Here is a 27,767-nt window from a genome sequence, read left to right on the forward strand (position 1 = left end):
ACATTACTTCAGTGCAAAGTGAATATCGCCGTTAACGACGTCGCGATCTCAGCTACGCGTAGGAGTGAATAGATCCACGAATGCGAAGATTGCAACAGACGGTCGGAGAGTGCAGCCAAAGATGAGATACTTAATTAATTAAATGATCTTTTAATCTCGCGCGCGCTTCAGCGAGGATTCATCTTCCTCGTACGACGCCATAGGCGCGTTTAATTGCCCCTAGGAAGATGAGAGAAAGAGAGAGAGAGGAGTAAGAGAGAAAAAGTAAGGTAAAAATACGGTAATAACAACAAGAAGAGAAGCAGCGATGATGATGGCAAAAAGTACGTAGAACTCGCAATAACGAAGCGAGAGCTGCGCTACTGGAACGCAACGAGAGGATCCGCATTGTGCAGCAAAGCAGCGCTCTGCATGGCTCGTAGATTAATTCAAACAACGTGGGCTTTAAAACGGTCCTCGTGCACGCCACGTTACAGCCGCGTGAAAATTACCTCGGCCTTAACGAATTTTTCGAATAATTAACGGGAAGCAGGAAAAACGATCGTGTTGGTGGAAAGCAAAGAAAAAAAGAAAAAAAAAATTGCTATTTTTTATTTTATTTATTTTTTTTTATATCATCTTCTTTTATATCCTGAAAGTATTTTATTGTACGGTCGTCTCGTCGTAAAACCGTTCTCTAAAATTTTATTGGAATTAAAGTAGCTACACGTGCAAAAAGAGACGCACCTTTCAATTGAATCACGCATCTCGTAGCCGTTCGACCAGTTTCGAACGGGATAATCTTTGATCGGCAAGCTAACGAAGAACGACACTCTTGGGAAACCGCGCGTGACTTGGAATTGCCTACGTTGACGTGAATTAAATTTATTAAACTATTATTTACAAGTTACGAGACAAGTAATAAATATGCTTCTATTAATTGGCGTCCGGGATTTTATCTCGTATTATTGAATTAATGTACCAATAAATGCGGCGCGGCTATTCAATATCGCGAATCTTCGCGGGTGGCTAATGAATTTTCATTACTTAAATATTTGTGTAATTGAAATATCATGTTATACGGAGGATATTGTCGAAGAAAATATACGCACACGCGCACGTCATATCATCTACGCACGTGCCGAGAGTTCCCAGTAGAAATCTTCTTTTAATACAGTAATCTAATATTTAACACCGCGGACAGCTGGACGATGCTGTAGGTTTAATGTTTTTTCAGGTGAAAGGACACGATTCGCTCTGTGACGTCATAGAAACGATCGTATTCGTTACTCAAAGTTGCAGTTAACGAGACACCTTTAAATATATATATAAAAAATATAAATATATATAAAAAATGAAAATAGCTAAAGACTGAGCGGTAAGCGGAAATAAAAATTTCTCTCAGCGCATGCCTACAGCATGTATCGACTTTAATCCGCGACACTGTGTGCGGTGGAATTAACCTCCATGTATGATTATGTCAGCATCCTCTGGCAGACAATGGCTCCGACAACCCCACGGCATTGTCCCTGCATCGACTTGCAGTTCCTCTTCGCTCATACTCTACGTTCTACTCGTGCGTGGACTGGTTATTGACTTCCAAAGTCATATGCTCTCGCACGTTCCCTGAAACAGATGTTGAAAAATTGTGTGTCAGGTCAAGCAGCGAGTCAGCAATTCGACGCGTAGCCGTCCTTATCCTTTCTAAAAAGTATCGTTTCTCTATCACTTCTCGCACTCGTCGTTGAAGCTTCTTTCTTTCTTTTTTTTTTTTTTCTGTCACCAATTCTGGTCACGGGTACCAAAGTCTCGAACTACCTCTGTTCAGATGAAACCAGCGGAAACAATACCAAAAATTTTCAGACATCTGGTAACGAGCATTGCGAAAGTACCTTTCTCTGTCTTATTCCAACTTGATAAAGGGTTCGTTAAGCGGCTGAGAGAACAAAGCGAGCCGAATATTCCCTCGGGATCCTCAACCGATCCTCGTTCAAATCCACGGTTTTCCCCCGCAGATCATGAATCGCTTTCTCGTCGGCCTTCCCAACGGTGCAGGTATCGTGTACTTCCCCCAATAATATAATGGAATACACACGACTCACTCGTAATGGTGCCCGATCAATTGTCTTTGCGGTATTATTTATACCTACCTGTTACACCGGACGAGAAATACCCAGGAATCGCTGTCCATAAATCACGCGATTTATTGCTACGCCCGTATTCACATTGTATTTTAGATTAACCTCAAAGGCAGGAGAACATCCCTCACGATCGGGTTGATTTCCTCTCCATTTCAACGGGGCTGGTTTTGACGGACGTTATTCTATAGAGGACATGGAATCGTTGAACTTACACACTATTGGGATCGTGTCTTTTCCATTACGGGGCTGGAATGATTTGCATTTTCGTTACCGTATATTATCGATCGTTTCTCGCGATTTCAATTCGGACTTTGGAAGTTTTTACGATCGTCGCGGAGACGGTACGTCGCCATTGAATAACGACAACGCGACTTCTTTGCGAGCTATCAAAATACAGACTCCAATTGATCTCGGTTGTCCGCATATTTTCGCATCGAATCATTTTCGGACTACAAAGCTGTCTAAATTTCAAGAAAAACGACTTTACGGTCGACAGTTGCTTATTTCAAAATCATCACAATTTCAACGATAACATTTCAACGTATGATCAGCTTGTGGAATAAGAGTTCACTGTAATCATTGTTCGTCGATTTTCTCGCTGAGAACGCAATTTCGTGCTCAGCTTTGTACAACAAATGTGAAAAAACTACGCAAACCCGAATAAAATCGCTTAACCGTCAACCGTACGCGTAACAATAATAATAACAACAGCAATAATAGTAATAATAACAATGAAGGTATTCCTTTACGCTTTTATACATGAAATTTTTCATCCTAATTCCCGACACTTTGTTCTCTTCGGGTTCGCAGCTACACCTGCCAGCATTAATCTCAATTCCCCGGAGCAGTGATTTACGCTTCTCTACAAGACCTCAACTTTCCTTTTAGTTTCAACCCTCGCCTCGCTCTACGTTTCGGGCCTGCTTCTTAGACGAAGTGCAGATTCGTTTGTTGGTATAACAAAATTACCGGCACTTGCCGACCTTGTCCTTGGTGGAAAATGAAATTTTTCTCCAAGCAGTTTCATTGTCGGTCGATTTAATTGCTCTCTCGTATTAAGAATACAGCATTGATTGAGAGACAGGGATTAAGTTAACTATCCGATCGGTACATTCAAGTGTTCTTATCCTTGTCGTGAGAGAAGAAAAAACAGGTGATCTTCGATGAAAAATTAATCTCTTATACCTTTCGTATGAATCTTTAATGATAATAACGGCAATGATAACGTTGGTTTATGGTGTACCCTTTACACACCAACAAGATGATAAATACAGTGAGATAAGATTAACGACAAACAGAAAAGAATATCTTTGTACAGTACGTAAGAGCACGTATCCAGACGCGTAGTGTCTGGATGAAGACAGAATTGTTTGTAGTATTTTCAGTCTCCAGTCGGCAGAGAATAATCTTGACCTCTCCACTGTTTCGTCCGAGATACGAAGTAATTTAACCCTCACGAACCGCGACCTCATCCGCCTCCTCCTCCTCCTTCTCGAGGATTTAGTACATCGAGCATATTACGTCAGAGAGACGCGTCATTGGAGTCGGAGAGTACAGAGAGATGGAGAAAACAGAAATCCGCTGTCAGTGTGGTCTTGTCTTCCAAAATGGCGTCTGGCCGGTAAACGCGAACCACGAGAATTCACGCAGAGAAAATTGGATAAAGAGCAAGACTTTGTTTTTTTTTCTTTTTTTTTATTAAATTGTGCTTGCTTTTATTACATATACGCTGTACTTAATTTGTTCTTGACGGTCTGCGCCTTGGCGGTTTGTTGAATTCGAGTATCTACCCTCAGACCTGAGAAATATGGTGAAGAAATTCTTCTCCCCCCGTCTTATTCTCTCCCCCCTTGAGAGTTTTTAAATGGAAAGGACGAGACGGGGTTGCCTCGAGTGGATTGAGCGAGGAAAAGAAAAATATCAGCCAAACTCTTTCTACTCTCAACTCGCTCTTCGCCTCCTGGGCAAGACTGATACATATGCAAGTGGTGCCTGGATAACCGCTAAGGTGTATTAAAATATATATATATATGTATATCATCCTCGTCTGAATAATTTCTACATCAAGTTGATAACGCTGCAACGGTTTAAGGCGGAACGAGATCTCGGCACAGACTGTGCCAGATAAATAAATATACGCATCAATTATATCCTCTTTCCATAATCTTATACTGTTCTTGGAGAAAAATCAGTCGGTGGTTAGGAGAAACCCGCGGCGGTGAGGAAAGCCGCTTTGGAAGTTCGAGGAAAACGTGGAATATTATATCGAGGTCGGTGAAGGGGGATCAAAGTGTCTGAAATCAGTGCCAAACCGAAAAGAAATTGGAATAAGGAACAAGGAATGTCGTCCGAGCGTCGCGGTTCGATACGAAACCGAATAATTTTAGAACACCTCCACCTCATTTAAAAGGTCAAAGGTGGATTTCACCTAAACTGAACGGGGTGACTCTTCGCACTTGACGTAATTTGGAAAGACTAGAGAAGAAGTGTACAAATTGTTTTTAGGATGCTGTAACGCTGTTCTTGACTGTTTTCACTTTTCACCTTGACCAGAGAATATGATTCTACCAAATGAAACTTGTTCTTTTTCTATACAGTCGGTATATACTATATCATCTTGTGCAGAATACTGTGATAATTTGACGTTGGTTTTACCGTAATTTTCTGGTAACTAGAACGAGTGAAGGTCTTTTTGGTGCAGCTTATCGCGATTGCCGGTACACCTAGGTACCCAAGTTGATTAATGTCAAATTGTAAAAGTAGAGGTGTAATTCAATCGGGATGCAATTGCTTTCTTTGAAACCTTTACGCTCGTTCTTGTTTTGCAGGAACAATTCAGTCCAATCCAACGACCTGCATCACCAATTGATCACGGTTACACGCAACTCTTTACAAAACGAAATAACCGAGGCTTGGAATTGATGAAATCATTTCCATTGCTTTACAGACAACAAGTGCACGGAGATATGGATGGATGTTAGGAACATCAGCGAGTTGCATTATGCGAGTGGTGCAATCCATCCATCCATCCATCCCTCGATCTATAAACGTGTGTACCGCATATTACATACAAGTGATCAGGCAGCTGCGACTCGCCCTCGGTAATCAAGTTGTTTAGTCACAGCCGGTGTTAATAAGTGCGCCCGTATCTTCTCGTTAGACGTTGACAATCACGACGTATGTTCCTAATCGAATGTTAAGGCAATGATGATCGTTCGCTCGAGTCGGGGTCTACGCACTCTGCACATGGGCCAATAATACAAAGTTCGCGAACCTCGCCCGGCGGGATTCTCATTGGGCTGCCAAGAAGACGTGACATTCGCTGCCGCACCTATACGTGCCTATTATAACCTATAGCCCATTTTTCCGCCTCGCGAAACCATTCGTTCCCGGTTCGAGGAAGTTTTTTTTTTTACACAATCGTCTCGACTCGCTGGATCGCTTAAGTTTTTGCTCGTTGGATGCATACTACTTAACAGAACCGAGATACCAGTAAATCTGCGGAAAATTCATACCGGGACAATATTTTGAATGTTTGAAAATGAACCGCGCATGCGCGAGTTTTATCGGCTGTTCGGGCAGGCTTGCCATCCCGAGTTTTCAGCCGTCAAACTGTTTCTGCCGGCGATGTAGTTGATACGAATTTTCGAGGTTAGAATCTCAAGTAATTGAGGCAGTGACTCGGAAAGGTTTGGGAAGCATTTGTTATTGGTTCGGAAAGTCGCTTGCGCTCTTTGAAAATTCAAACGCACTGATTTTTCGTACGTTGGCTCGCCTGCGTCGCAGAAAAAAAATATTATCGCTGCGGGAAGATTTCGCCGACCAATGAGATTGAATTATTTGGCGCATGCGCGGTTCGATCTTCAAGTTCCAAGAGATTGTCCCGGTATAACTCGACGATAACTGATGTTTACGGTAATAATTCTGCTGTTATGCCTTATGCCACTGTCGCGTGTTCCGGAAAATTTCCTTACTTCCTACACTCAAGGCTATGCCTTGGAATGGCCCAGATACGGGGGATCGGTTGGCAGTTTAGAAACGAATTGCTTCAGCTCTACGCTGTTCAAAATTCAAATCCTGTGTGTTCAACCCACTCGGCGATGCTGTGGACTTCCTCTGTGTGCGTATCTGTGTCGAGCTTTTCCACACCAGGCGAAAGCTCGACTAGGTATATAACCTGACCGCTTTCGTAACGTTGGCAACCCGCTTAATGATTCGCGAATCAGTGGTAAAAGGGCAACCGCAAAATCGCAACAAGGCTCCGAGTTCTTTCCCCGTTTCGTCAAAAGTTTTTGGCTTTATTTACGAATAAACCTCTTGCGGTTTTTTTTACGCTTGCAAAGATGCGAAGACCGACTTGCGGTTTTGCGGTGAGATTTATACCGAGAACCTGAGAGTATTTATATATCAACGGCGTATCTGCGAGATTATTGCTTTGAACAAGCTGAGATTTCGAAAAGGGGAAAAACGCAACTCTCTGTCGGATTACGCACACACGCGAGAAGAAGAAAAAGAAATACGATGCATATTACTCGCCAAAAGCGTGCTATTACTTTTTGCCATTGCGATCGGGATGACGTCAAGTGATAATCTCCTCTCTCGATCTTAAATTAATGCAGGTCAAGGATAATTATCATCGTATACTTTTCTCTCGCTGCACAAATCGACTTGGAAGAAAAACCTGTCACAGACATTAAATTTCAAACTACATCGATCCGATCATCATCTACGAAATCAACCGATCCAACGCATTTTTCGTACCGTAAAAATCTGAATTCGTGATTTGCGATTCGATATTAGAAAAAAAAAATCCGCGCACATCTCGGGGCTAAAATTGGGCTGACCTTGTCGGGTAATTTCATAGTTTAATGGCGAAGAAGCGATCTTTCGGTGAGATCGGTTCTCTCTTAATTTTTTTTAATCATCTCATTGCCTTTTCTCAACCAGGCATCGGCATATCGCCGTTCGTTCTTTATAACGCTCGCTTACATGAGATTAAAGAATTTTATAGCCTTACGCTCCAATTCGGATCCATTAAACGAACGGACGCTGACCGCTGGTCAAGATGATGACGTCACCTTGACCCGTCGAACGAGCGGAAAAATTTCGCGATTTTTACTTTCATTTATTTTCGTTTGCCATTTTTGTTTTTCTCTTACTTCTTATTACTTTTTTCTCTACACGCTGTACGTACATTGTATACGTATACCCGCGTATCTCGGGTTATCAACTATTAATGGGTAACGGTATGGATTATACGAATCAAAACTACAGCTCGTATATTATACCGTAAAATTTACTCGTTTATAGGCCTATTCGCAGGCTGCACGATATACGTATAATAAGAGCTCAGATCACGAGAATCAATTCGGAACAGACACCTAGAATAAATTAAACCGCTTTCAAGCTGCAGAGTATTAATGTCTGATCGTTCAACCCTTCAATATTAATTCGTATACTCGATTATTGATCGGCCAAATTCTCAGCCGAAAACTATCTTCTCTTTTCTCTGCTTTTGAAGAAATTTCACCCCTCCGAAATTTGAGTTTATTCTTTTTACTTCATTTCATTCGCAATTCCGGTGTAATAACAATTGCACTATTCTATTCTATTATTTTTCAACCTGATTGCGGTTCTTTATTCTTATCCGTCGTTTTTAAAATCGTATCTCTCTTCAGTCGCGGTCCTCAAACGTGACAGACGTCTTAACGAAACGCACATCTCGACACGTTTAAACGCATATTCAATTCAACGATTGGCTGCAGCGATACGCGTGACGAATCGAAGTCGAGAGGTAAAAACAAAATGTAAGGTAGTCACAGATGTTCTTAGAATAGTGAAAAGGATGACGCGAGCGGCGGTACCAAAGTGCAAATGTGCAAACGTCACCGTTTTGTCTACACCGTTTTTTCCCCGCATTTACGCCGTTATTATTGTTCTCTCTGTCTCTCTCTCTCTCTCTCTCTCTTTCTTTCTTTCCGTGTGCTTAGCTCTTTTCACACACGCTATCGTACTTTAAAATTGAACATCCGCAGCGCGGGAATTACCCCGCCTGCATACCCTAGGGATATGGAAAAGGTTGTAGGTTGAGGATACTAAAATCCATAGAGCAATAATTTCTCTTTAATATCCTACCGCGCGCTTCGCCGTTTTCTCTGCAGGCAGTCAATAAAAGTAAACTCCCGCATTCGCTAGCCGTAGATCATGCCTATATGGATCCAGGATTTAGCGTCGCCGTACGAATATCCACCATGGCTTACATTTTTTAAATTACGAAACGCATCACCCTCCACTCAATAACGTCGGGTGTACAATCCTGCAGTAAAACGAAAAGAAATTCAAGCTCAAAGCAAATACACCATCGAGTCAGGTATCGATCCTTAGATCAATCGGAATTCATCGAGTCCATTGTTTCAAAAATAAAATTTCTGCTCTTTATAATTAAACTTTACTACATCCGGTGCATCTCTGTTGTTACGGTTTTAACTTTCAATTGACTCACTTCAAAATTTTATGCCTGCGATATCATAAAATTACTAATTTTCTTTCCCTTCAAAAATAATATTACAGTTTTGAAAAGATGGAAAAGGAAATCGAGATGATAAAAAATAGAAACGATACTTAATGTTGTTTCAAATTACGCAGAGGCACGGTAACTAATCTGTGTTTTTCCCCACGATAATTTACCTTCGCAAATCCGTCGTTACACGATGCAATTCTGTGAAATCTGACCGCACCGCACTAGTGGGGAAAAGAAATATTCCACCGGTAAAATTTTTACCCGAATGTGAACGTGCCTGACAGATATTCGTCGCGTTGTACTAAAAATTCGAGCCAAACTTAATTCTGATTGTATATGGATATGTATAAGTTAACCTTCTTCAACAAAAATTAGCCGTATTAATCGCCCGTTAATTTAAATTACGTTTTCTGATTTCAGATTTTACTGGGATCTTTGTATGCTTCTGTTGCTCGTCGCAAACTTGATCATTCTACCGGTTGCCATTAGTTTTTTCAACGATGATCTGAGCACCAGGTGGATAGCCTTCAACTGCCTTTCAGACACGATATTTCTCGTAGATATTGTCGTCAACTTCCGGACGGGTGAGTTTTACATCAAATTTCAGGTTATCGGCGGTGCAAAAATTTTCCTGTCAAGGAAATTCGACTCCTTAAATCCGGCCACTCGATCTCTTTCTTTCTTCCGCCTCTCTCCTTCATCGGTTGAATTCTTTTCTCAACAGCGACGGTGGAAGAAAAAAAATTGGCCACAAATTGCACGCTTGTTATTTCTTTTCTCCAGTTGTAAAAAGAGCTTGAGAAGTCGGGGAAAGAACGTCGGGCGAAGGAAAAAGAAAAAGTGGTTTGAAAATTGGCCAAATTTTTTTCTCCTGTGGGAGGAATCTGCACTTGAACGGCATAATATTATTCGGATTTATCTTTCTGCTCCAGCAATTAATTGGATATTAATGTTCCCGCTGTATAAAAATAACATTTGCTTTGCCGTTCCCCCGCAGCCATGCCTGATCTGAAAAAATCACAGCTGAGCATAAATCTGCTCGCTGCAGCGATATTTTCCGAAGCTGTTTTTACCACCGGAGATATTCAGAGTCAAGTTTTTTTACACTAAAGAAAATTATTGCCGCTCGCTGATTTTCTTACCCATATTTTTGTATTTCGGTAGATGCTTTTCACTTTTTATACTTTTGCTTTCTTGACAGAGGAAGAATTACGAAATCAAACATGTTATATATTGCATCGTTTCAGGTATCATGCAGCAGGACAACGCCGAACAAGTGATCCTGGACCCGAAGCTCATCGCTAAGCACTACCTCAGGACGTGGTTCTTCCTGGACCTCATCTCATCCATACCTCTCGACTATATTTTTCTCATATTCAATCAAGTGAGTAAACAATTCACCTTATACTCACCTGCGATCCTGTGAGAACGCTCGAGCAGATATTTCCTCAACGATACCTGGATACGCATGTTTGTTATTTTCCCCATTTCATCATGCCTTTGACGTCAAATAACGGGGCCTCGATTCGCTTGAAAAACATTCTACCACAGCTCTCGACTTTGCGATATTTCCTTATACTCGTGAAACTCGTGAATCTTCAACTACGTATGAAAATAATTGTACGCTGATTTCATTTCAACAGCGGCATATTATTTCTAAACTCGTTTGAAAATGCTTAAATTTTTACAAGGAGGAACATTTTTAATCCCGCACGACGTCGTCGGTTGCAAATTTTGGGTTCTCTGTAATATCCAAGAAACGAGCCTTCGATATTGAGACGATATTGTTTTAGTTATTGTTCGAATTTTTCTCAGGATTCTTTCCGCTACTCATCGCGAATTTTTTAATCCGTCTTCTCTCGTTTCTCAACTTCCTGTTCGGGCGGTACGACCCGTTAGTCCTTAATTTTGCTACGATCCTCTCGCTCGATTCCTGACCCAACCCAACCTAATCTCCGAAGCAAACTAACTCCACCTGTTCAAGCTTCAAGCATTGGCTATGCATAGGCTGAGCCTTTCGTGGTGTCCCGATGCGGATATAATATCGACTTGCATAAATGTTGTGACAAGGGATTTTACATTGTAAAACAAGTCGCGATCATTTATACACATATATATTTCACCTGCTGTATCGGTTATTGAGCTTTTTTCTAACGTCAAATAACGACTAAATGATTCTTGCCATTCGATTGTTTGGTCTGAAATATCGCTCGTTGATGAAAAAATTTCGAAAAGAATCGTACGAAAGAAAGAAAATCGCAGGTGTGTGCGGTTAACGGCGGCCATTTTGATTTTATAATACAGCCTCCGACTTCGCGCGTGACTTTGAAAACTTTTCCGGAAACTATCAATTTGCCAAAAACTTGTCGACGCTACTTCGTCACGTCGAAATTTGCTTTTGCCTCGATGGTGTTTTTGTATAACTCTTTCGCACAAGTTTCAGGACTTCAGCGAGTCGTTGCAATTCCTGAACGCTGGACGTGCCCTTAGGATTCTAAGGCTGGCCAAACTTTTGTCGTTGGTCAGGTTACTTCGTCTCTCGAGGCTCGTTCGTTACGTTTCGCAATGGGAGGAGGTTTATGTGAGTAGCTAGACATTTTACTCATTCGTATCAACCCTCTCGTTTTTAATATACATTTATATAATATACATATATTTACGATCGTACTATATCTATACCATACATATAAATATACATATAAATATAAAATCCTATGTAAGTTAAGTTAAGTTTACCAGCAAATTTAGCGTATTAATGTATAAAAATTGACTAGCAAGCGATTGCATTTGCGCAATGAAGCAATTTTTTTTTTTACAACTGCAAAATTGCTACCGAAGTCCGCGGTACTCAACAAATACAAACCGTATATATGTATAATTAGGTATGCCAATAATCACGTTTCCTATAAATTATACAGCACAAGTTTTGCGTCCATATCATCGATCATGGAATACGTACCTATTTGTTTCAATCGATTACTTGTAACGAAATATCTAAAGCTACGTCGTGCGAACGTTGAAAATTAACTGTCGTTCATGTTTGTTTATTTTTTGTTTTTTTTTTTTTTATAGCAATAAACTCGGTATCTTGTTTCTATCCTTCGACATTTCGATGTTCGTTTGTTGTTTACCTTAACAACTCGTGGCTAAATCTTACTATATGGACTTTCCTTCACGGTTATATTATACCACAAGGATTTGGTAACATAAACTAAGCTTATTTTCACCAGATTATATTTGCCACAGACCGAAAACTGAATTTTCTTTTCCGGCAACATTGCGATACAATCATACAAACGTCCGTTAAAAGCATTTTAAATTAAATATTTTCAGAAGCGCTGTTTAATTACACTACCGTAATTAAATTTCACCAATATATTATTATTGTATATATTATATATATATTATTATCCGTAGATTTTCACAATTTATCGTAAATCGACGTTTTCCATAAATGTGTTTTATTTTCGCCAGGTACAACAATTGTACGCACATATCCGAATCAATGCATAACGATTTGATTAGTCGGCGTATAATTATATATTTGAACAGGCAATTAATCAATATCGTAGGTAAAAAATCGTAGATTCTTTTTTTTTCCGTCGTATTCTTCTCTCTTTCTACGTTTTCTCCTCTTCACTTTAGTGATAAAACGTTTCTTTCCTTCCACTTTCCTGTTCATTTTTTATTTTTCAATTTTTTTTATTTTCACCTCTCCCTTTACAACTCTTTTCGCGAACCTCTTCTCTCCAAACACGCCGAGGAACGCGACGAGAGGTCGAAATACATAATTCAAAGTTTAATCAAAACAGCGTCGTATCACGCACCTATCCCAATTTTTTTTTTTTATTTTATTCAACCAACCGAGACGCTGTTTCAGGCCAAAAATACGCACGGATGAAACATTATTATTTACCTATATTCCAGTCTCTCATCCCTCAAATATCTCTTTCCAAGTTAAACCTACTTATTTCTCGATTCGTTCCGACCTAAAATAACCGATCGTTAACTAAATTTCACCAAAAACTGTTACGTCTAACTTTCGACAATCCTTTTTTTTATTTTAAAATTTATCCTTCTTCTTTTCAGACATATGTAAGAATCCTTTCTAGAAATGAGTAATATGTTCTTTTCAAACGAGCGCAATGGATATAGTAATAATGATAATCGGAATCCGGTTTCTTGTACGTTACGTCCGATCGGAAAGTCTCGTGCAACGGAAATAACTGCAAAAGTATCGATTTCCGTTACTTGTGTGTACAAACACTTATAGGCAGAACGGTATCGTGTTGAACACACCTCTGCGATCCGTCCTTAGATTTATGATACAGATAGATGCCAGCCGCTCGTGCATCCTGAGAAATATGTTCGTATTTCCGCAATGGAGGAAAAGGGCTGCGGATGGCAGCCTGACAGAGGCTTTCAGTTCTCTTTGAAATAAAGCCTTTGGCTAGCTCGCTGTCTGGCTGTCTTGAACAGTTTTCTTCGCCAATTGTTGAAGTATTGTTGAACGACGCAGGCGAACCGTAATCGACCAATTCACGTAACGCTCGTCGTTTCTCCAGGATATTATACGCGGCGATGTTGTTGCAGCAATAAATATATACGCAATTGACGATGAAAACGTGCGAGGAAATTCATTTCTTACCATCAAGTTTGCAGCGGTTTTTCACGTATGATCTAACCGATCGGTTGTTCGTGACAAATTGGGAAAATCGAGCCGCGATTCTTTTAGTTTTTTTATTTTTTCGACTTCCGTTTCTATAGAGTAAATACTCGGTGAATAATGACTAGAAAATAAGAAGTACCCACACTTGGGGAGAAATTGGGGAACAATGATTGACGTCATTTTATCGCAAGTCGTAATCCGTAATTAATTTCACGTTTGAAAAATGACAACAGAGCCTTCGAAGATTTTTCGCCTCATGCATTATAATTGCGACTCTCTGTTTCTTCGTTTGTATTTACTGTTTTTCCAATAAAATTAATTCCTATCGCCTCGAACGGTGATAAAAGTCGTAATAATTTATTACACGAGCGCGGTTGGGATAGAATAACAGAATAAGTTACAATTTTTTCAATTATATTACATCGCATAGCTGTTGCAAAACCGGTCAGATTGCTGCAGAGATAAACAAACCGCGCCTGTCACGTTTTTGGCCATTATGCGATATATTCAATCATTGCCTTATGATACGCAAATTGTAGATTCAACAAAATAGTTCTATTCGTACTCTCGTCGAAATTCAATGAGAAGATCGAGGCGTTTTACGTTACTTGTAATTATAATTATAGTAATCTACAAACAACGATGTTAAGCTTGATAGACTATGTTGATGAGTTTTCTTTTTCAATTCGTTAGCATTCCTTCATATCTCTGTCTTTTACTCTTTTTCACTCTATTTCTATCTCTCTCTTTGTATCTCTCGCTTACTGTATCGCGATATATTTAAAGTACAGACCAACGAACCAATTGTATGTAAATACATCTTTTTTTGGTTCTTAAAATTTTGTTGGATTTTTATTTTTTTTTTCCCCTCTCCATTTTTTCATCTCTCTTCGATCTAGTCGATCTTCGCAAACTTGAACATTTTCATACCTGTGTTTTATACATCGTTACTCGGTCAAAGAACACGATAAGCTCCCCCCCGCCCTCCCCCCAAGCCCCGAAAAAAGCAAATGACACATTCTCAAGCAAAGTATCAGCTCACAGTCGAATCCTAGTTCAAAAGAATAAAAAACAAATTGCCGATTGCACGAAAACGTTTGATCAAAAACGAAAAAGACGAAACTCTGTTTTTTTTTTTCCCTCATTTCCGTTCCGTGAATAATTTACCGACGAAGGCTTTGGATGAGAAGGTGTCAATTCTTTCTCATAAACAGTCTTACAGGTGATACTCGCGGCGATGTTAAAATAATATAATTTACGTAGCCGAATGAGGAAATAATGTTTGTACGCACATACGTATATTGACGTATCGATGTATCGACATTATCGACGTGTTGATACAACATGTATAGGTGTATGCATGAGTATGCGAAAGAAGGGAGAGTTAGGCATTGAAAGTCGAGGAGTCGTCTAATGATAAAATAACAACCTATTTACACGTCTTCCAAACATTGCGGATACCCTCTCACCTCCACCTGGATGAACATACGTGGAACACGATCCGAACCGTTCGTGGGGTTTCGAAAACACGGAACAGATACCACTTTACCAACAGCCGGAGAGGCACTACGAGCGTCGGGCGACTCCGCCGCAACCAGACCGAACCAGCAAGGTGTGCCTGTCAAGTACCCAAAACCAAAAAACACTCCCACGGAGTTGAAAAGAATCTTGATAACAAAAAACAAAAAAACTGACCAGTCCAATCCAACGACACCTAAAAAAAAAAAAAAAGAAAAAAAAGAAACTGCTGAGAGAAAAAATCTTTCATCACTGTATATGCATACACGCGGGAATGTTATACGTTATATATTGTATATAATAATATATACACGTATATTATTATATATATGTATGTAATAGATAATTACACACGTTTATGTACAGAGTGTGATTTTTCTAGCAGTCACTTATCACTTACCCGTTCCCAATTCACGTTACTACTACTGCTACTGCCAATACTACCATACGACGTATACACCAATATAGTGTATTAGAGAGTTTTGCTTCATCGAGACTTTTCCCCCACGCAAAATCGTTCCGGTCTTTTCAATCCTGTGCCACCATGTCCTTTTTGAACGCAGACTGAAAATCGTTTTCAAATCCGTCAACGTCGCGATGATCGATCTTGATCTAATCGAATACTCTTGATCGTCGAGCACTGTTCTGTTTCAAATGCACGCTGCAAGCAACCGAACTCGGTGTTCGATCTCACGTTATTCGAATTTCACTCGAAGAAGGGTGTAATTGATGCTCGTGGACCCTTGCAGGTTGCGGGTTCTTAGACCTGAGAAAAAAATTAAAGTCTCTGTTGTTGAGTCGCAGCAAACGGTGTTGACGAACTCTGTACTAAACCGATACGGACTACTGAAGGATTTGCAAAAAATTTCACTGCGTTGTAAGTCGGGTTTAACAGTGTCTTGTGGCTCTTTTGACGTGGGATGCGATAATATTTGATGGTCGTTGAAAAATTTAATAATCCATTTTTGTTTACAGGAAAGCGTTTCGCGGATAATACTCGGGAGAATTCTCAGAGACGAGCTCGCGAAACGAATCTTTTTCTCTTTCAAAACTCGACGAGCGGTGCTTAAGTCGGACTTTTGCGAGGCCGAAAATGCTTCGATATCGTTGAAAAGAAACTTCGCGAAACCACGTTGCGTTAAATTTTCACCATTGATGATCACCGCGTGCGACGAATCACGGCGATCTTTAACTCGATCCAACTTGTTCCGATATCGTGCGAAAATAAATAGACCGTCGAGTTGACAGAGGATCCAATCCTCAACCCTTTTCCTATAAAAAAAAATCCTTCCTGGGACTGATGTGTTTTGACCGTTGTTATGTTCGTCAGGTTTTGTTGGAATCTTCATCTAAACTAGGAGTCTAACGAGTGTTCGATTAATATAGTTATTGCAAAATCTTTCACGTCCAAAAAGTCGTTATTTCGTCTCAATAAATCGCAATTCGAAATGTGACGTCTCACGGTTTCTTAATCATAATTATTATCGCTCTCTCCGTCCGTGCGTGTTTTTCCTTCGATCCTTTTATTCGTCCTAAAATAATTTTCTTCGGGGATAAAGAGAGAGAAAGAAAAAAAAAAAAAAAAACCCCAAGCACGCGATATTGAATTGAGGAAGAATTTGGACGCGAAGGATGATTTGCAAGTGTTGGTTGGTCTGGCAAGAGTAGGGCTGCCTGTAAGTGTCATAGGTGTAATCCCTGCCCGGAATTTGGCAATGTGACCGTGTCAGTGTGTCCCTGTTTTTTTAGTTCTGTCTTTGCTTGCTGTTACTATACTCGTTGTTGTTTAGCTGCCTGATTTGCTACCCGTTTATTTTTATAATTTACACTTTTCGTTAGGTACCTGAGTTGTATTATTGATCGTTCACACTTGATCGTTCGTCGAATTTGCCTTAAACCGACCTTTTTTACCCTAATTCTATATTTTGAACGAATTTTTGCCCAGCTCCTTCGTACCGAGTTTTTGGATTATTTCTATTTTGTTACTGTTGCTTAATTACACGTATTATTTTTACAGGATAATTTTTTGTCTCGCTAAAAATTTTTATTTCCTAACGCTGCTAATCCGTCGTGATTACATACGTATGTTACATATAGTTTATAAGAAAGCACGACGATTTTATTATGCTTAGGTATATTATGTAACGCATAGAATATAATATGTACGGAAATTCGACCGATAATCGAATGTCCTCACGAATATCGATGTCCAGTAACGCTCCAAACCGATCTACGATTCACTTGACGTCAACTGTCGACGAAATATATAAGAAATAAGTATTCTACGATAGTGTTTGATGCGTTATACTAAGCGATACAAGAATCAACAAATATTATACGACCAAGTATCCGTTTGGATCAACATCCTGTTTAAAGTTTCACTTCGCTAAAAATATGATTGAAAAAATTATACCGAAAGCTCGATTTCTCGGTTACAAATTTACAAGCCTCATGATATTGTCCAACATGTGTTAACATTAACATCGATAACCGAAGTAACCGGGGATTCGATCTATTCTCAATCTACGTTTAAATTTAACCTTGTATACGCAAGATTTATACAGACATTACCCGTGTAAATATTAATTTTTTTCCATCGGTCCGTCAGTTATCCTCGATTCTTACATAAACGTCGGGGATTATCTAGGCCAAACGTATTTCCGGTAGAATAAAAAATGACTTGGCATTTAACGGGAGGCTGTCACCGGGCGAAATCGTCATCAACAAAACTCGCTCGTTTAATTTGACACACATCCGTATCCACATGTGTGGATTAATTCGATAGCTGCTAATGAGCCAAGAAATTACTCGTTACGGTTCTTCTTTAATATTATTTTTCTTTTCTTTAAACTTGGATACGAGCCGTTCTTCACTCGCGTATTCGATATTGTCAGAATATGAACGTCAATTAATCGTTGTTGTCATTACTCGATTCGCTGTCATTCGTTGATTACATATAATGACACTTACATTGCCAGGCGTGACGTGCCGGTGAATAACTAGTTTCCACAACTCTCCACCTAATATGCTCGATCCTGAATATATGCTCATTTATATTCCGATCGGCTGTAACAGCTGTCGATATGTGTGCATTCATAGAGTGAATGGAAAATTAGCTACGTCGGGTATCGAAAATTCAGTCAATCTTCTTCGTCTAAACAGGTCTGAAAAATCCTTCTGCTCTATCTTTCGTAATATCCGATGTTTCCGGCTCGACTGAAATTGCTTTCTTTTTTTCTTTTCTTTTTTTTTTTTATCTTCCTTCACCTTCATTGGTACTTTCAGGGGTGAAATCAGACGTAAAATTTAGCAGCAAATTGTTGAGAAACAAATTTCACGTTTCGGTTTGTTTACGATGTTCCGATCGTGGACGCATATCTTGAATCTCGAACGTGGCAAAAAACGCATTTCGATAAAACAATTTCGCTGTTTATCAATCCTTGAAATACAACCGTGCGAAATTCGGTAACTAACCCGCAAGACGTCGGAGATTAAAATCATCGGTGATCAAGGCGAGGAATGAGATCACCGAGTGCTAAAGTTTGAGTTGATCCTTTCATCTTTAATTGTCCGGAGGTGAAACACCGCCTGGGCTAAAAGCAACGACGGCGAATATCTTGTTAGATGGAATTTAGAAGTGGAGGAGTGATAACTTCGTGTTAATAAAGAAGGAGATTGACAGCTGCAGCAAGGGAGTCTTTATCGCAACATCGCTAACGCTTCGAATTACGCGACGAGTATTTCAAAGAGAATTCTAGACCAAAGACCTCGAATTCGAGACTTGATTGATCCAATTTGTTCGCGCATGGGTAAAAATTTCGGCGTAGACGCGACGTCTCTGGCAAACTCTAAATTTTTCAAAATTCATTCGCGGTATAAACGAAACTGCGTTGTAGAAAATCTCTTTCGGACACCGCGTCTGGCTTTGAAGATTTGCAAATTTGGAAACCTGTCCGAAAACTAGTTCAATTTTTTTTTTTTTTATATCTTTCGTGATATCGATCTGCACGCTTTGTCGACATGGCCAAAGACCAGACACAACTTTTGTTTATGACTCTAACACAGTCTCTTCCATTAAACCACCATCGTGATCGATTGTTTACAGTTATAAATACAACATTAATTACCACAGATCATCTCGATGAGCGTCGCCGGTAAGAAAATCTGTATCCGGAAGTAAGAGTAAAGCAATAATAAACCAGATTATTAATTCTTTACTCTCATTTACAATACCGTCTAAATCGTAATTTAGAGAAAGAGAAGAATTCGTTTTGAAAAAATCACCAGCAATATTTTTATTTCCGCCAGTTATGTAGGGAACACGAATTAACGTAAAAAAAAAAAAAATAACGTACGAGAAAAGGTTTTATAGCCAGAACATTCAAAGTGCTTGAAATGTGGTATTTTTAATCGATTTTAATGATTTTCATACCCAAGGCGGATCAGGCACAAGGAATAGTTCCAGTTTTCTAATTCTCTTTTTATGCATTGTAATAAAAATTGGCGTGACATGTTACGTATTTGCCGCAGCCACGATTGACCGAATCTGGACAAGATGGTATCCAAGACCACGTTCTGATAAATATTTGTCTTTCCGATACCGTGAATATGTGAAAAGGTCAAATACCTTGAAGCAGCCCATCGCGAGTCCCGTTGCGAGGCATGAAATGAAAATCAAATAGAAACGACGCCGCGACGATAAATGCCTTGGCAATACCGAAACCAGTGTTATAATTTGAATGCGTAACACGTCGAGCAAATTTGTTCTCATTCACGAAACTGGTTCCTCTGCAAGAGAATGTTTATCGGCTTGTCGAAATGGCGTGTTCGATGAAAGGTGCGACAAAATAATTACCATACAATTTAGGACAGTCTTGTGAATGTAGACAGGTTTATGTGTTATAAATAATTGTCAGGCTTCAGCGTGCAAGTTGTTCAAGATGACAAAAGACGAATTCAAATCCATCTCAAATTTCTACTTCGTTTCGAATATCCTGCCGGATTGTAACAACCCATTGCAAGACAATTACGGATGATGAAAGTATTGCTTTAATTTTTTTAAATTTTTTCCATCACTAACGAATATGCATTTTCATTCGTTTCTGTCGTTTCCTTCGGGTATAAATACTTGTTGGCCGATTCGTTGAACTAGATAACACAAGTGAAAAAAGTACAAGCCGTAATGCACGTGCTACGAAACCCGATTACGAGTTTAATTTTTATTACCGGTTGAGCCTATTCGTCGGTCTGGTTTATCGTTTAAATACGTTTCGGTTTTTATTTATATTCTATTAATTTTTTTCCACATTTTCTTTTTAATCCTAGAATAGTCGTTGAAGTTATTGGAAGGTTTTTACAATTACATATATATATATATATACACATTGTATAGAAGTTCGAGATAATTAGTGGTTTAGAAATTTGTATTACGATACATTTATATAGCGTTTAAAATAATTTGACATGTGACTGGTTGTGCATTTGAAAGTTGTTTAGGAAGGATCTTGAAGAGTTCGCTACGGCCTACGTGATACCTTATACATAATTTACATTAATATTTATATAATTGCATGTGCAATTTCGGTGTCAGATTATATTTTTATACTACATATTGCATACAATTATATGCCAATGACAATGATTTGATATGTGTATTATACATGATAACATTTTATATTCGATAGGTTTTCATCGTATTAATATTACATAGTATAGTCGGAAATCCTTGCTATGAATTCTACTTCAATATCTGACATATATATATATATACAATCGATGTGTGACCTGCCTCAAGTGCTTTCATACTGTCTGATTCTCTATCGCATCTTGTTAACGCGCTTAAGGCTGGTTTATGTCTATCCGTCTGTGTATTGTATATCCTATTTTCACCGGCTCACGATCGATTCACGCTTTACTTTGAATCCAAAGTCGATCGTGAGCTCATCGTCTAAATTGAGGTGGTATTTCCTGACAAAAAAAAAAAAAAAGAAAAAAAAACCGCAAACGAAAAAGAAAAAAACAATACGGTGTGGTTCTCTTCTTCTGATTTATTTCTGAAAAATAATAGTGACGGAAAGTCTGTAAAGCAGACTCGAATTGACTAATTATACTCAACGTCAATTATCGTGTCTTATACACACTAAACATGTGCTACACTATTTTAACACATACGTACATATGTGCGATATATTTATATGTACTTTCGGACAGAGACATAATCATTTCTAACAGCTCGGTCAAATTTTATGTGCAAGTTGACCAACGACTGAAACTTTACGAGCAATTTTACGATGAAAACGTTTACTAACAATAATTGCTTGTATTTATTATACTACTGCTATCTACTAACTGTTTAATTGAAAATTTAGGAAACGAATTTGTTTCAAAGTGGTTGAAGGCCTGCATGACTGTGTTTTCAATGAACTCAATCGGCGAAAAGTAAGTGCAACAAGTGAATGAAAAAATTATAGCATCATCATTACACGATACCCTTGATAATTATTTACAGTATCATTGTCTATATATTAATCGTTACTAATTAATGTTGCGTGAACCGTGTGTAATAACAGTTTATAATATTTGGTCGGTAAGCCGGTTAATAATTGGCGGGCAGATGTTACACTGTTTTACTTCTTCTACATGTGAATCCTCGTCGTTTCTATCTTTTCCTTCTACTCTCTTTCCAGTCTTTCATTGAGCATTTCAACCACTTTCAAATGCTCGATCTGTTTAATAAACACACAAAATAATAACGCATATATACACTTACATGCGGATTTTGAACACCGCTTCAACAACCGTTAATCTCAACAATTTTCTTCTTCTTTTTTTAAAATTTTCTTTCTTTTTTTTTGTCATTATTCTATTAAATTTTCTTCTCCTTTACACGCGCCGTGATAAAATAATATATCAGAGTTTTGTCTGTAATTTTCGGTGGCAAACGCAAACCGAATGTCTCATACACACGCACATTCATTATACGACCAATCACTACTTTAACGATCCCTCAACATGAATGTATTTATCTTTCAACACGGGCCGCGTTTTTTTTTTTTTTTTTTTTTTTATATATATACTGCGAAAAGGATCTGATAACAATTTACAACGTACGCGAATGTCTGGAAGGTACCTACTCGTCTTTTTCACTTTTATTTTTCAATTTTGAACCAGCACAAAGATTTGCGGAGCGATTATTATCGTTGTGTTCATAGTAAGAATACATACGAAAATAATATCAACCTTTTCACAGTATATTATATCATACGTAATTTAATGAACCCTGTTTCTCTCTCTCTCTCTCTCGTTTAATTTATTCATGTTTACGAAAAGTAAATGGAGAACACATACACATACACACGCAACACACGCAGGTGAATTCCTTTCCAATTTTTGGAAACTGTATTGAAGCGAGTCGCCTATTAATCACGGAAAAAGCGCTTGCGCTTATAGCTTTGGCGCTTGGGCTGTCGAGGCAATAGAAATATAATTGTTATAACAATGTGCCTATATTCAAGCATCAAGTCCGTACGGATTACCATAAGCTTTGTAAGAATGGCTTGCCTCTCATGATGGTCAACTTGTACGAATTGCAGGTTTAACGATGGCACGATTTTTTTCTTTTTTTTTTTTCGTTCAATATCGTACAATTTTTTTCATTTCGTCAACGTGTGGGAAAATTTCATTTAATAAAAAATCAAGTCCAGAAATGTGAATCAATATCAAACGATAAATCCGTTTTACAAGAACACAGTGTCAAAATTTGCCAATTTTTTTTTTTTCCCCCGTCTTTTCATATATTGTTTTTTGGTAAGGAATTAAAATTTATATTGGCCTTGAAAATGAAAAGATTCAAACATGTTGCAGTATGTTGACAAATAGAATTTTGAACATCTCGAAATGTGAGTTAACGATAAGTTGCACGATAATATTTGTCTACGAGTCGTTCGAGAAATATACATAGATATTTTTACTCGTTCTATCTAATTTGTCCGTCTAAAATCAAGTCGAGCAAACATACTTTTGTTTACCAAGGTGTTCAGGTCGGTGGATTATTACCCACGTGACGTATGTACCTACATGCATATTTCGTTAACGTGTTTAAATATACTTACTAGGGATTTTTGACAGCTTTGAACGGCATAAATTTTTGGATCGAATGCGTGGCGATGGGCGATGGCAAAAGCAGGAGCTTTCATTGACTTCTTCACAATCAAGCTGTGCATACGACATTGTATTATTATACCGTAAATCGTTGATGTTGCACCGGACTGTTTTTTGTACCTTGCGTAACGCCATGCATATATTAATAATACAACGTAACTTACAAACTATCCATATATGCGTAATGGTCACTTACACAGCGAGTTACTAAACTGCAATGCGTATCTCAACTTATATTATATCTAATTGTTGAACTCTTACGCTATTTCGAGGACTAACAAATTTATCTAACGTAACCAATTACATTATATACATAATGCAGCAGCCGTGCTCTGTTCTTCTCCTGTATTTCTGTGACCTTCTGTGACCTGTCTTCCTACTATGTCGTGCTACGTTCCGGCTTTCTTTTGTTTCTAGATATTGCAGAACCTACAAAAAAAACGCACTGAGCGGAGGGGGCGCCTAAGCTCTGACAATATGAATAAAAAGAAGTCCGGTTTCAGCAAAAGCAACCTTATTTTTAAGGTAACCTGCCTTAACGATTGGGCAAGCTCTCGGCCCGTTCAATCCCTGGTTCGACCTCTCTCGCGTCACACCTCGAGCTTTCAAAATTGATGAATAACTTTCGAAGATCTAACGAATTCACGTTCGTGTAACTATGCTAACGATTGACTTTATTCTCGCAACAATTACACGCCGCCGATGAGAAGAAACAATCCCAGTCGCGATTTCTTCAAATTTCAATAAAAGATCTTCATCTGTTTTGAAACCACAGGCTTACGACGAGACGGAAAACTCCTCCCAGGGTAGTGCAGGAGAGAGCCGCCCACTGATTGGCTCGTTGGTTTATATTTAAAAAACGTTCGCTTTTCTCCGTCGCATTCCTGCAGCTATAGGTCATGCTCTCATCACAATCGACGCCGCCTAGCGAATTCGCGAAATTTTACTTCATCCAAATCACTTTCCGTATGGTTTACCGTTCTTCCTTCATTTATACCGCACACCTCGAGACTTTGACGCGTCGTAACATTTCAACCATTCGTCGAAACTGGACTGTATTTTTTACCGACATTCTAACCGAGTGAGATAATCAGAATCGTCCGTCAATAATGGGATAAATTATGAACGCTAGGCGGTGGACGTGCCTTTTTAATCGCGCATGCGCGTGGGCGTCCCTTCTCCACCGTAAGCTCGCCTATCACACATCGCTCGCATTAAAACTGGTGAACAAAAAAAGAAAAAAGTAACAAATAAATTTTATACAGAATTGGATATAAAGTGTAAAGCTGCTTTCCCTGTTGCCGCTCTGTGATTAGTCCTCTCGCTATATCAAGCTGATTGCCTTCATTGGCTGTTTGTTGTGTGCTTTATTGCTTTATCGCTTGGCTTTTTGCTTGTATTCGTCGTTTTTGTCGTTGGTTTCAGAAAGTGTGTATGTATATGTATGTATACGCATATACACATATACATTCACACGCTTATAATATACGTATAACGTTTCTCAACATACACCCAAGCATCACCGAGGATCTTATTTGTTCATTTGATCGTTAGTTTTTGGTATACCATTTGTAGCACATAACCACGTGTAACATTTATAAATGTTACGATTATATAGTACTCGTCTCTGTGTCCTTTTTTTCGGTTTTTCCCCCCTTTTGATTAGACGAGGTAACGTATACATGTACTCTATAAGTGTGAATTACCATAGCAATACCATCTCGTTCAATTAGTGTAGTTACGATCCAATTAAAACAAGTACGGCGTTATACATATATACACAGAATCACACGTATTAGGTAAATGTGTGATCAATTATCTACCATGTTACACGTATAGATTAATGTTTAGCAGTTGGATACCCTACTTCACATATACACACACATATATATATATATATATATATATATAATGTGTATTCATCTCTATGCATACTCACGTAAATGTCTTTCCGTTAGAAACGAGTAATAATTGACGACTGCACGATAAAATAATGTCCGTATACGATTCTATGGTAACTCCGTCTCTCTGTCTCTCTATTTCTCGGTACAAAAAATCTCCGACGTATACAATTACACCCAGTTACTTAACATTAACCTGTGAATCACTGACATTACGCAAATTTTCAAAATCCCGGCATTGACTGCAATTGGATCAAAGCCAAGTTCATTTCATAGCGAGAAAGAAAACGAAACCCTCCCGAGACACGCGGTGACACCGAAGTAATTAACTCCAGTCTCTCATTAGCTCGGAGAAGGTAACCCTCAGGTGTCATGGCGTGAGGAGGCGTGACTGTTTCAGAATTTTTTACATGGTGAATATTGGGTAACTGAGGGAGCAAAAAAAAAATAAAAAATAGAACAAATAAATAAATAAAAAAATGAAAAACAAAACGTACCTAGAGAGAAATAAAAAAAAAAATAAAAAGAAAAGAAAAAAACCAACACCATCAACAATAAACAGCAACAACAACCACAGCTGTTATGTTTTGTCGCTTGAAGTTGCCCGCGAGGTGCCACCACCCCCCTCTCAGCACCTAAAGGGAGGGAAGTCACTCTCAGGCACGTTCGCGTTAAATATCACACAACCTGTCGAGATGGAATTACGACGTGATCATTTCGTGTAATTCCATTTGATGCCTTCCTAGTAAAATTTGTTAATATCATCGTCATCGTCATTACCGTCGTGGTCGTTGTTATTATTATCACTGTTATTACCGTTTTACCCGTAGTTGTTTTACGCATAGCGTCGACTAACCAGATACAAGGGGCGTATTCAGACCTGACCCACTCTAATTGCTAGCGTAAATCGTATACGTATACCTATTTTGCTTTCAACCTTTGACCTGCTATTCGCATCCCTGCAGACAGGTAATACATGCACCTTAACGATGCATCCGTCGTCATCGATACCCCGTAAACACGTTTCACGCCACCTGCAACGCTATATTATCGTTGATACCGTCCGGGTCGAGGTCGAGGTCGAGGTCGAGGTCGAGGTCACGGTCGGACGGCCTTTGTATCTGTGGCAAAGACACTTTTTAACATACGTTTATAATCGTTTATTTATTTTTAATTTACCGTATAAGTACATGTGTGTGTCTTGATTGTTTTGACTATTTTTTGTCAACTTTTTGAATTTACTTCTAATTTACCATATAAGTACATTATGTGTGTTTTGATCGTTTTACGTTTTTGTGGTTTTAATGTATTCTATATAGAATTATTAAACCTTATACATTTGACCGATCGTTTTCATCTTCTTTCTTTACTTCTTTTCTTTTCCCACGCATACGTAAATTGTGTCTGTTAGGTCTATCATTGTTCGGGTCGTTTACCGTGCATCATGCATATATACTATACGTACCTATCATACGTATGTTCACAACTTATTACACACACGTTATATAGCCGTATTTCAGTGTACGAGGTCTTGAGACGAGGAAATATTTTTTTTTTTTTTGTCACAACAATTGTGTATTTTGTTGTCATTTTACATGTACTGCATGCACTTTCAGTTTTACGTCCATAATTCGGTTTTTTTTTTTTTTTTTTCTCTCTCTCTCTTCTATTCTCCAACATCAATGACAGTGTACAGTTTACAAAAGCGGTGAAAATTTGATCCATTCTTCGTCGATCGTTTGATTTAATTTCTTACTCATTCTCAATATTTACATAAATCGTACATTTACTCTACGATGAAAATTTATCTGCTAAACTGGTTCGAATGAAATTAGAGATCAAATTTTGACAGCGGCCATTTGTGTTTCGACGATAATACATATATCTACATATACATACATATACATGTATAAGGTGGTTTCGAAATTCAAATATACGTGTGTATGTATATGTACATATACACATGACGATTTTACTATGATGACTGGTGAGAAAAACTCGACGTTATACACCTATACTATGCCTAAAATACCTTAGGTAGAATGGAAATAATTGGTTAATTACTAAGGCATTTCCCTGTTGTTGACAGTTCCTGAATATGGCCTCGGTGTTTATGAGAATATTCAATCTCATCTGCATGATGCTGCTCATCGGTCACTGGAGCGGATGTCTACAATTTCTAGTTCCCATGCTGCAAGGCTTTCCGAGCAACTCTTGGGTCGCCATTAACGAATTGCAGGTAACTAGATGTTTCATTATCAAATCATTCGGAAAAACGTCACTTTCTTTCCGTTCGACGTGAATTATTATAAAATGGGATTTTATTCGCACAGCTACCGTGAACCCTAACGGATATCTGATAAATATTAATAGAGTGGGTGTAATTTACGGTACCTACCGTTGGTTATGTGAAAATCGGAACCCTCGGTTACCGCTTCGATGCAGAAGCGGCCCGAGCCGCGAGGCAATCTAATTCGCCTAAAATATTTAATCAGCCTTGAAGTTTGCGCGATGGCAAGCTAGAGCAAGCAAGAGAGAGACGAATCGCTCGTGGTTCCTGAAGGATTTCGTCACGAATGTGTGCACAGTAGCGAGTGCTCGTATATCCGTGTAGTTTGAATATCGCCGTTGGCATTCATTAATCATACGCCGATGTCTATCCTCGAAAACCGGCGGTGACGAGACTGCGAGACATCTGCGTCTCATCTTCTCAGACTTCTTACAGACATCTCTGTGTGTAAGTTTGCACGCACACGGTGTTAGGCTTGTTAAAGTAGGTATGCACCGGCAGGACTGCGTTGATGAACAGCCACGTCAAGTCCGCGTGGGAGTTTAGAAAAAAATTTTAGACAAGTTTTACCCTGCTGTTGGTATCGGGT

The 27,767-nt window shown here is 38.9% G+C and overlaps 1 protein-coding gene across 9 annotated transcripts in view; it reads left to right on the forward strand.

Moving 5' to 3' along the window:
• Ih (hyperpolarization activated cyclic nucleotide gated potassium channel Ih) overlaps positions 1 to 27,767 on the forward strand; it is a 166,123-nt gene that overhangs the window by 123,982 nt on the left and 14,374 nt on the right. For 3 of the 9 annotated variants that reach the window (XM_046630182.2, XM_046630208.2, XM_046630198.2), the window contains exons 6-11: positions 9,061 to 9,224; positions 9,888 to 10,024; positions 11,078 to 11,221; positions 14,847 to 14,921; positions 23,405 to 23,512; positions 26,978 to 27,127. In XM_046630182.2, the coding sequence (XP_046486138.1) occupies positions 9,061 to 9,224; positions 9,888 to 10,024; positions 11,078 to 11,221; positions 14,847 to 14,921; positions 23,405 to 23,512; positions 26,978 to 27,127 (778 nt within the window). Of the gene's footprint in view, positions 1 to 9,060; positions 9,225 to 9,887; positions 10,025 to 11,077; positions 11,234 to 14,846; positions 14,922 to 23,404; positions 23,513 to 26,977; positions 27,128 to 27,767 lie in introns of those variants that run through there. The other 6 variants (XM_046630227.2, XM_046630237.2, XM_046630247.2 and 3 more) reach the window with 4 other exon arrangements.

Source organism: Neodiprion pinetum, chromosome 1, assembly GCF_021155775.2.
Source record: "Neodiprion pinetum isolate iyNeoPine1 chromosome 1, iyNeoPine1.2, whole genome shotgun sequence".
In the NCBI taxonomy this organism is placed as follows: domain Eukaryota; kingdom Metazoa; phylum Arthropoda; class Insecta; order Hymenoptera; family Diprionidae; genus Neodiprion; species Neodiprion pinetum.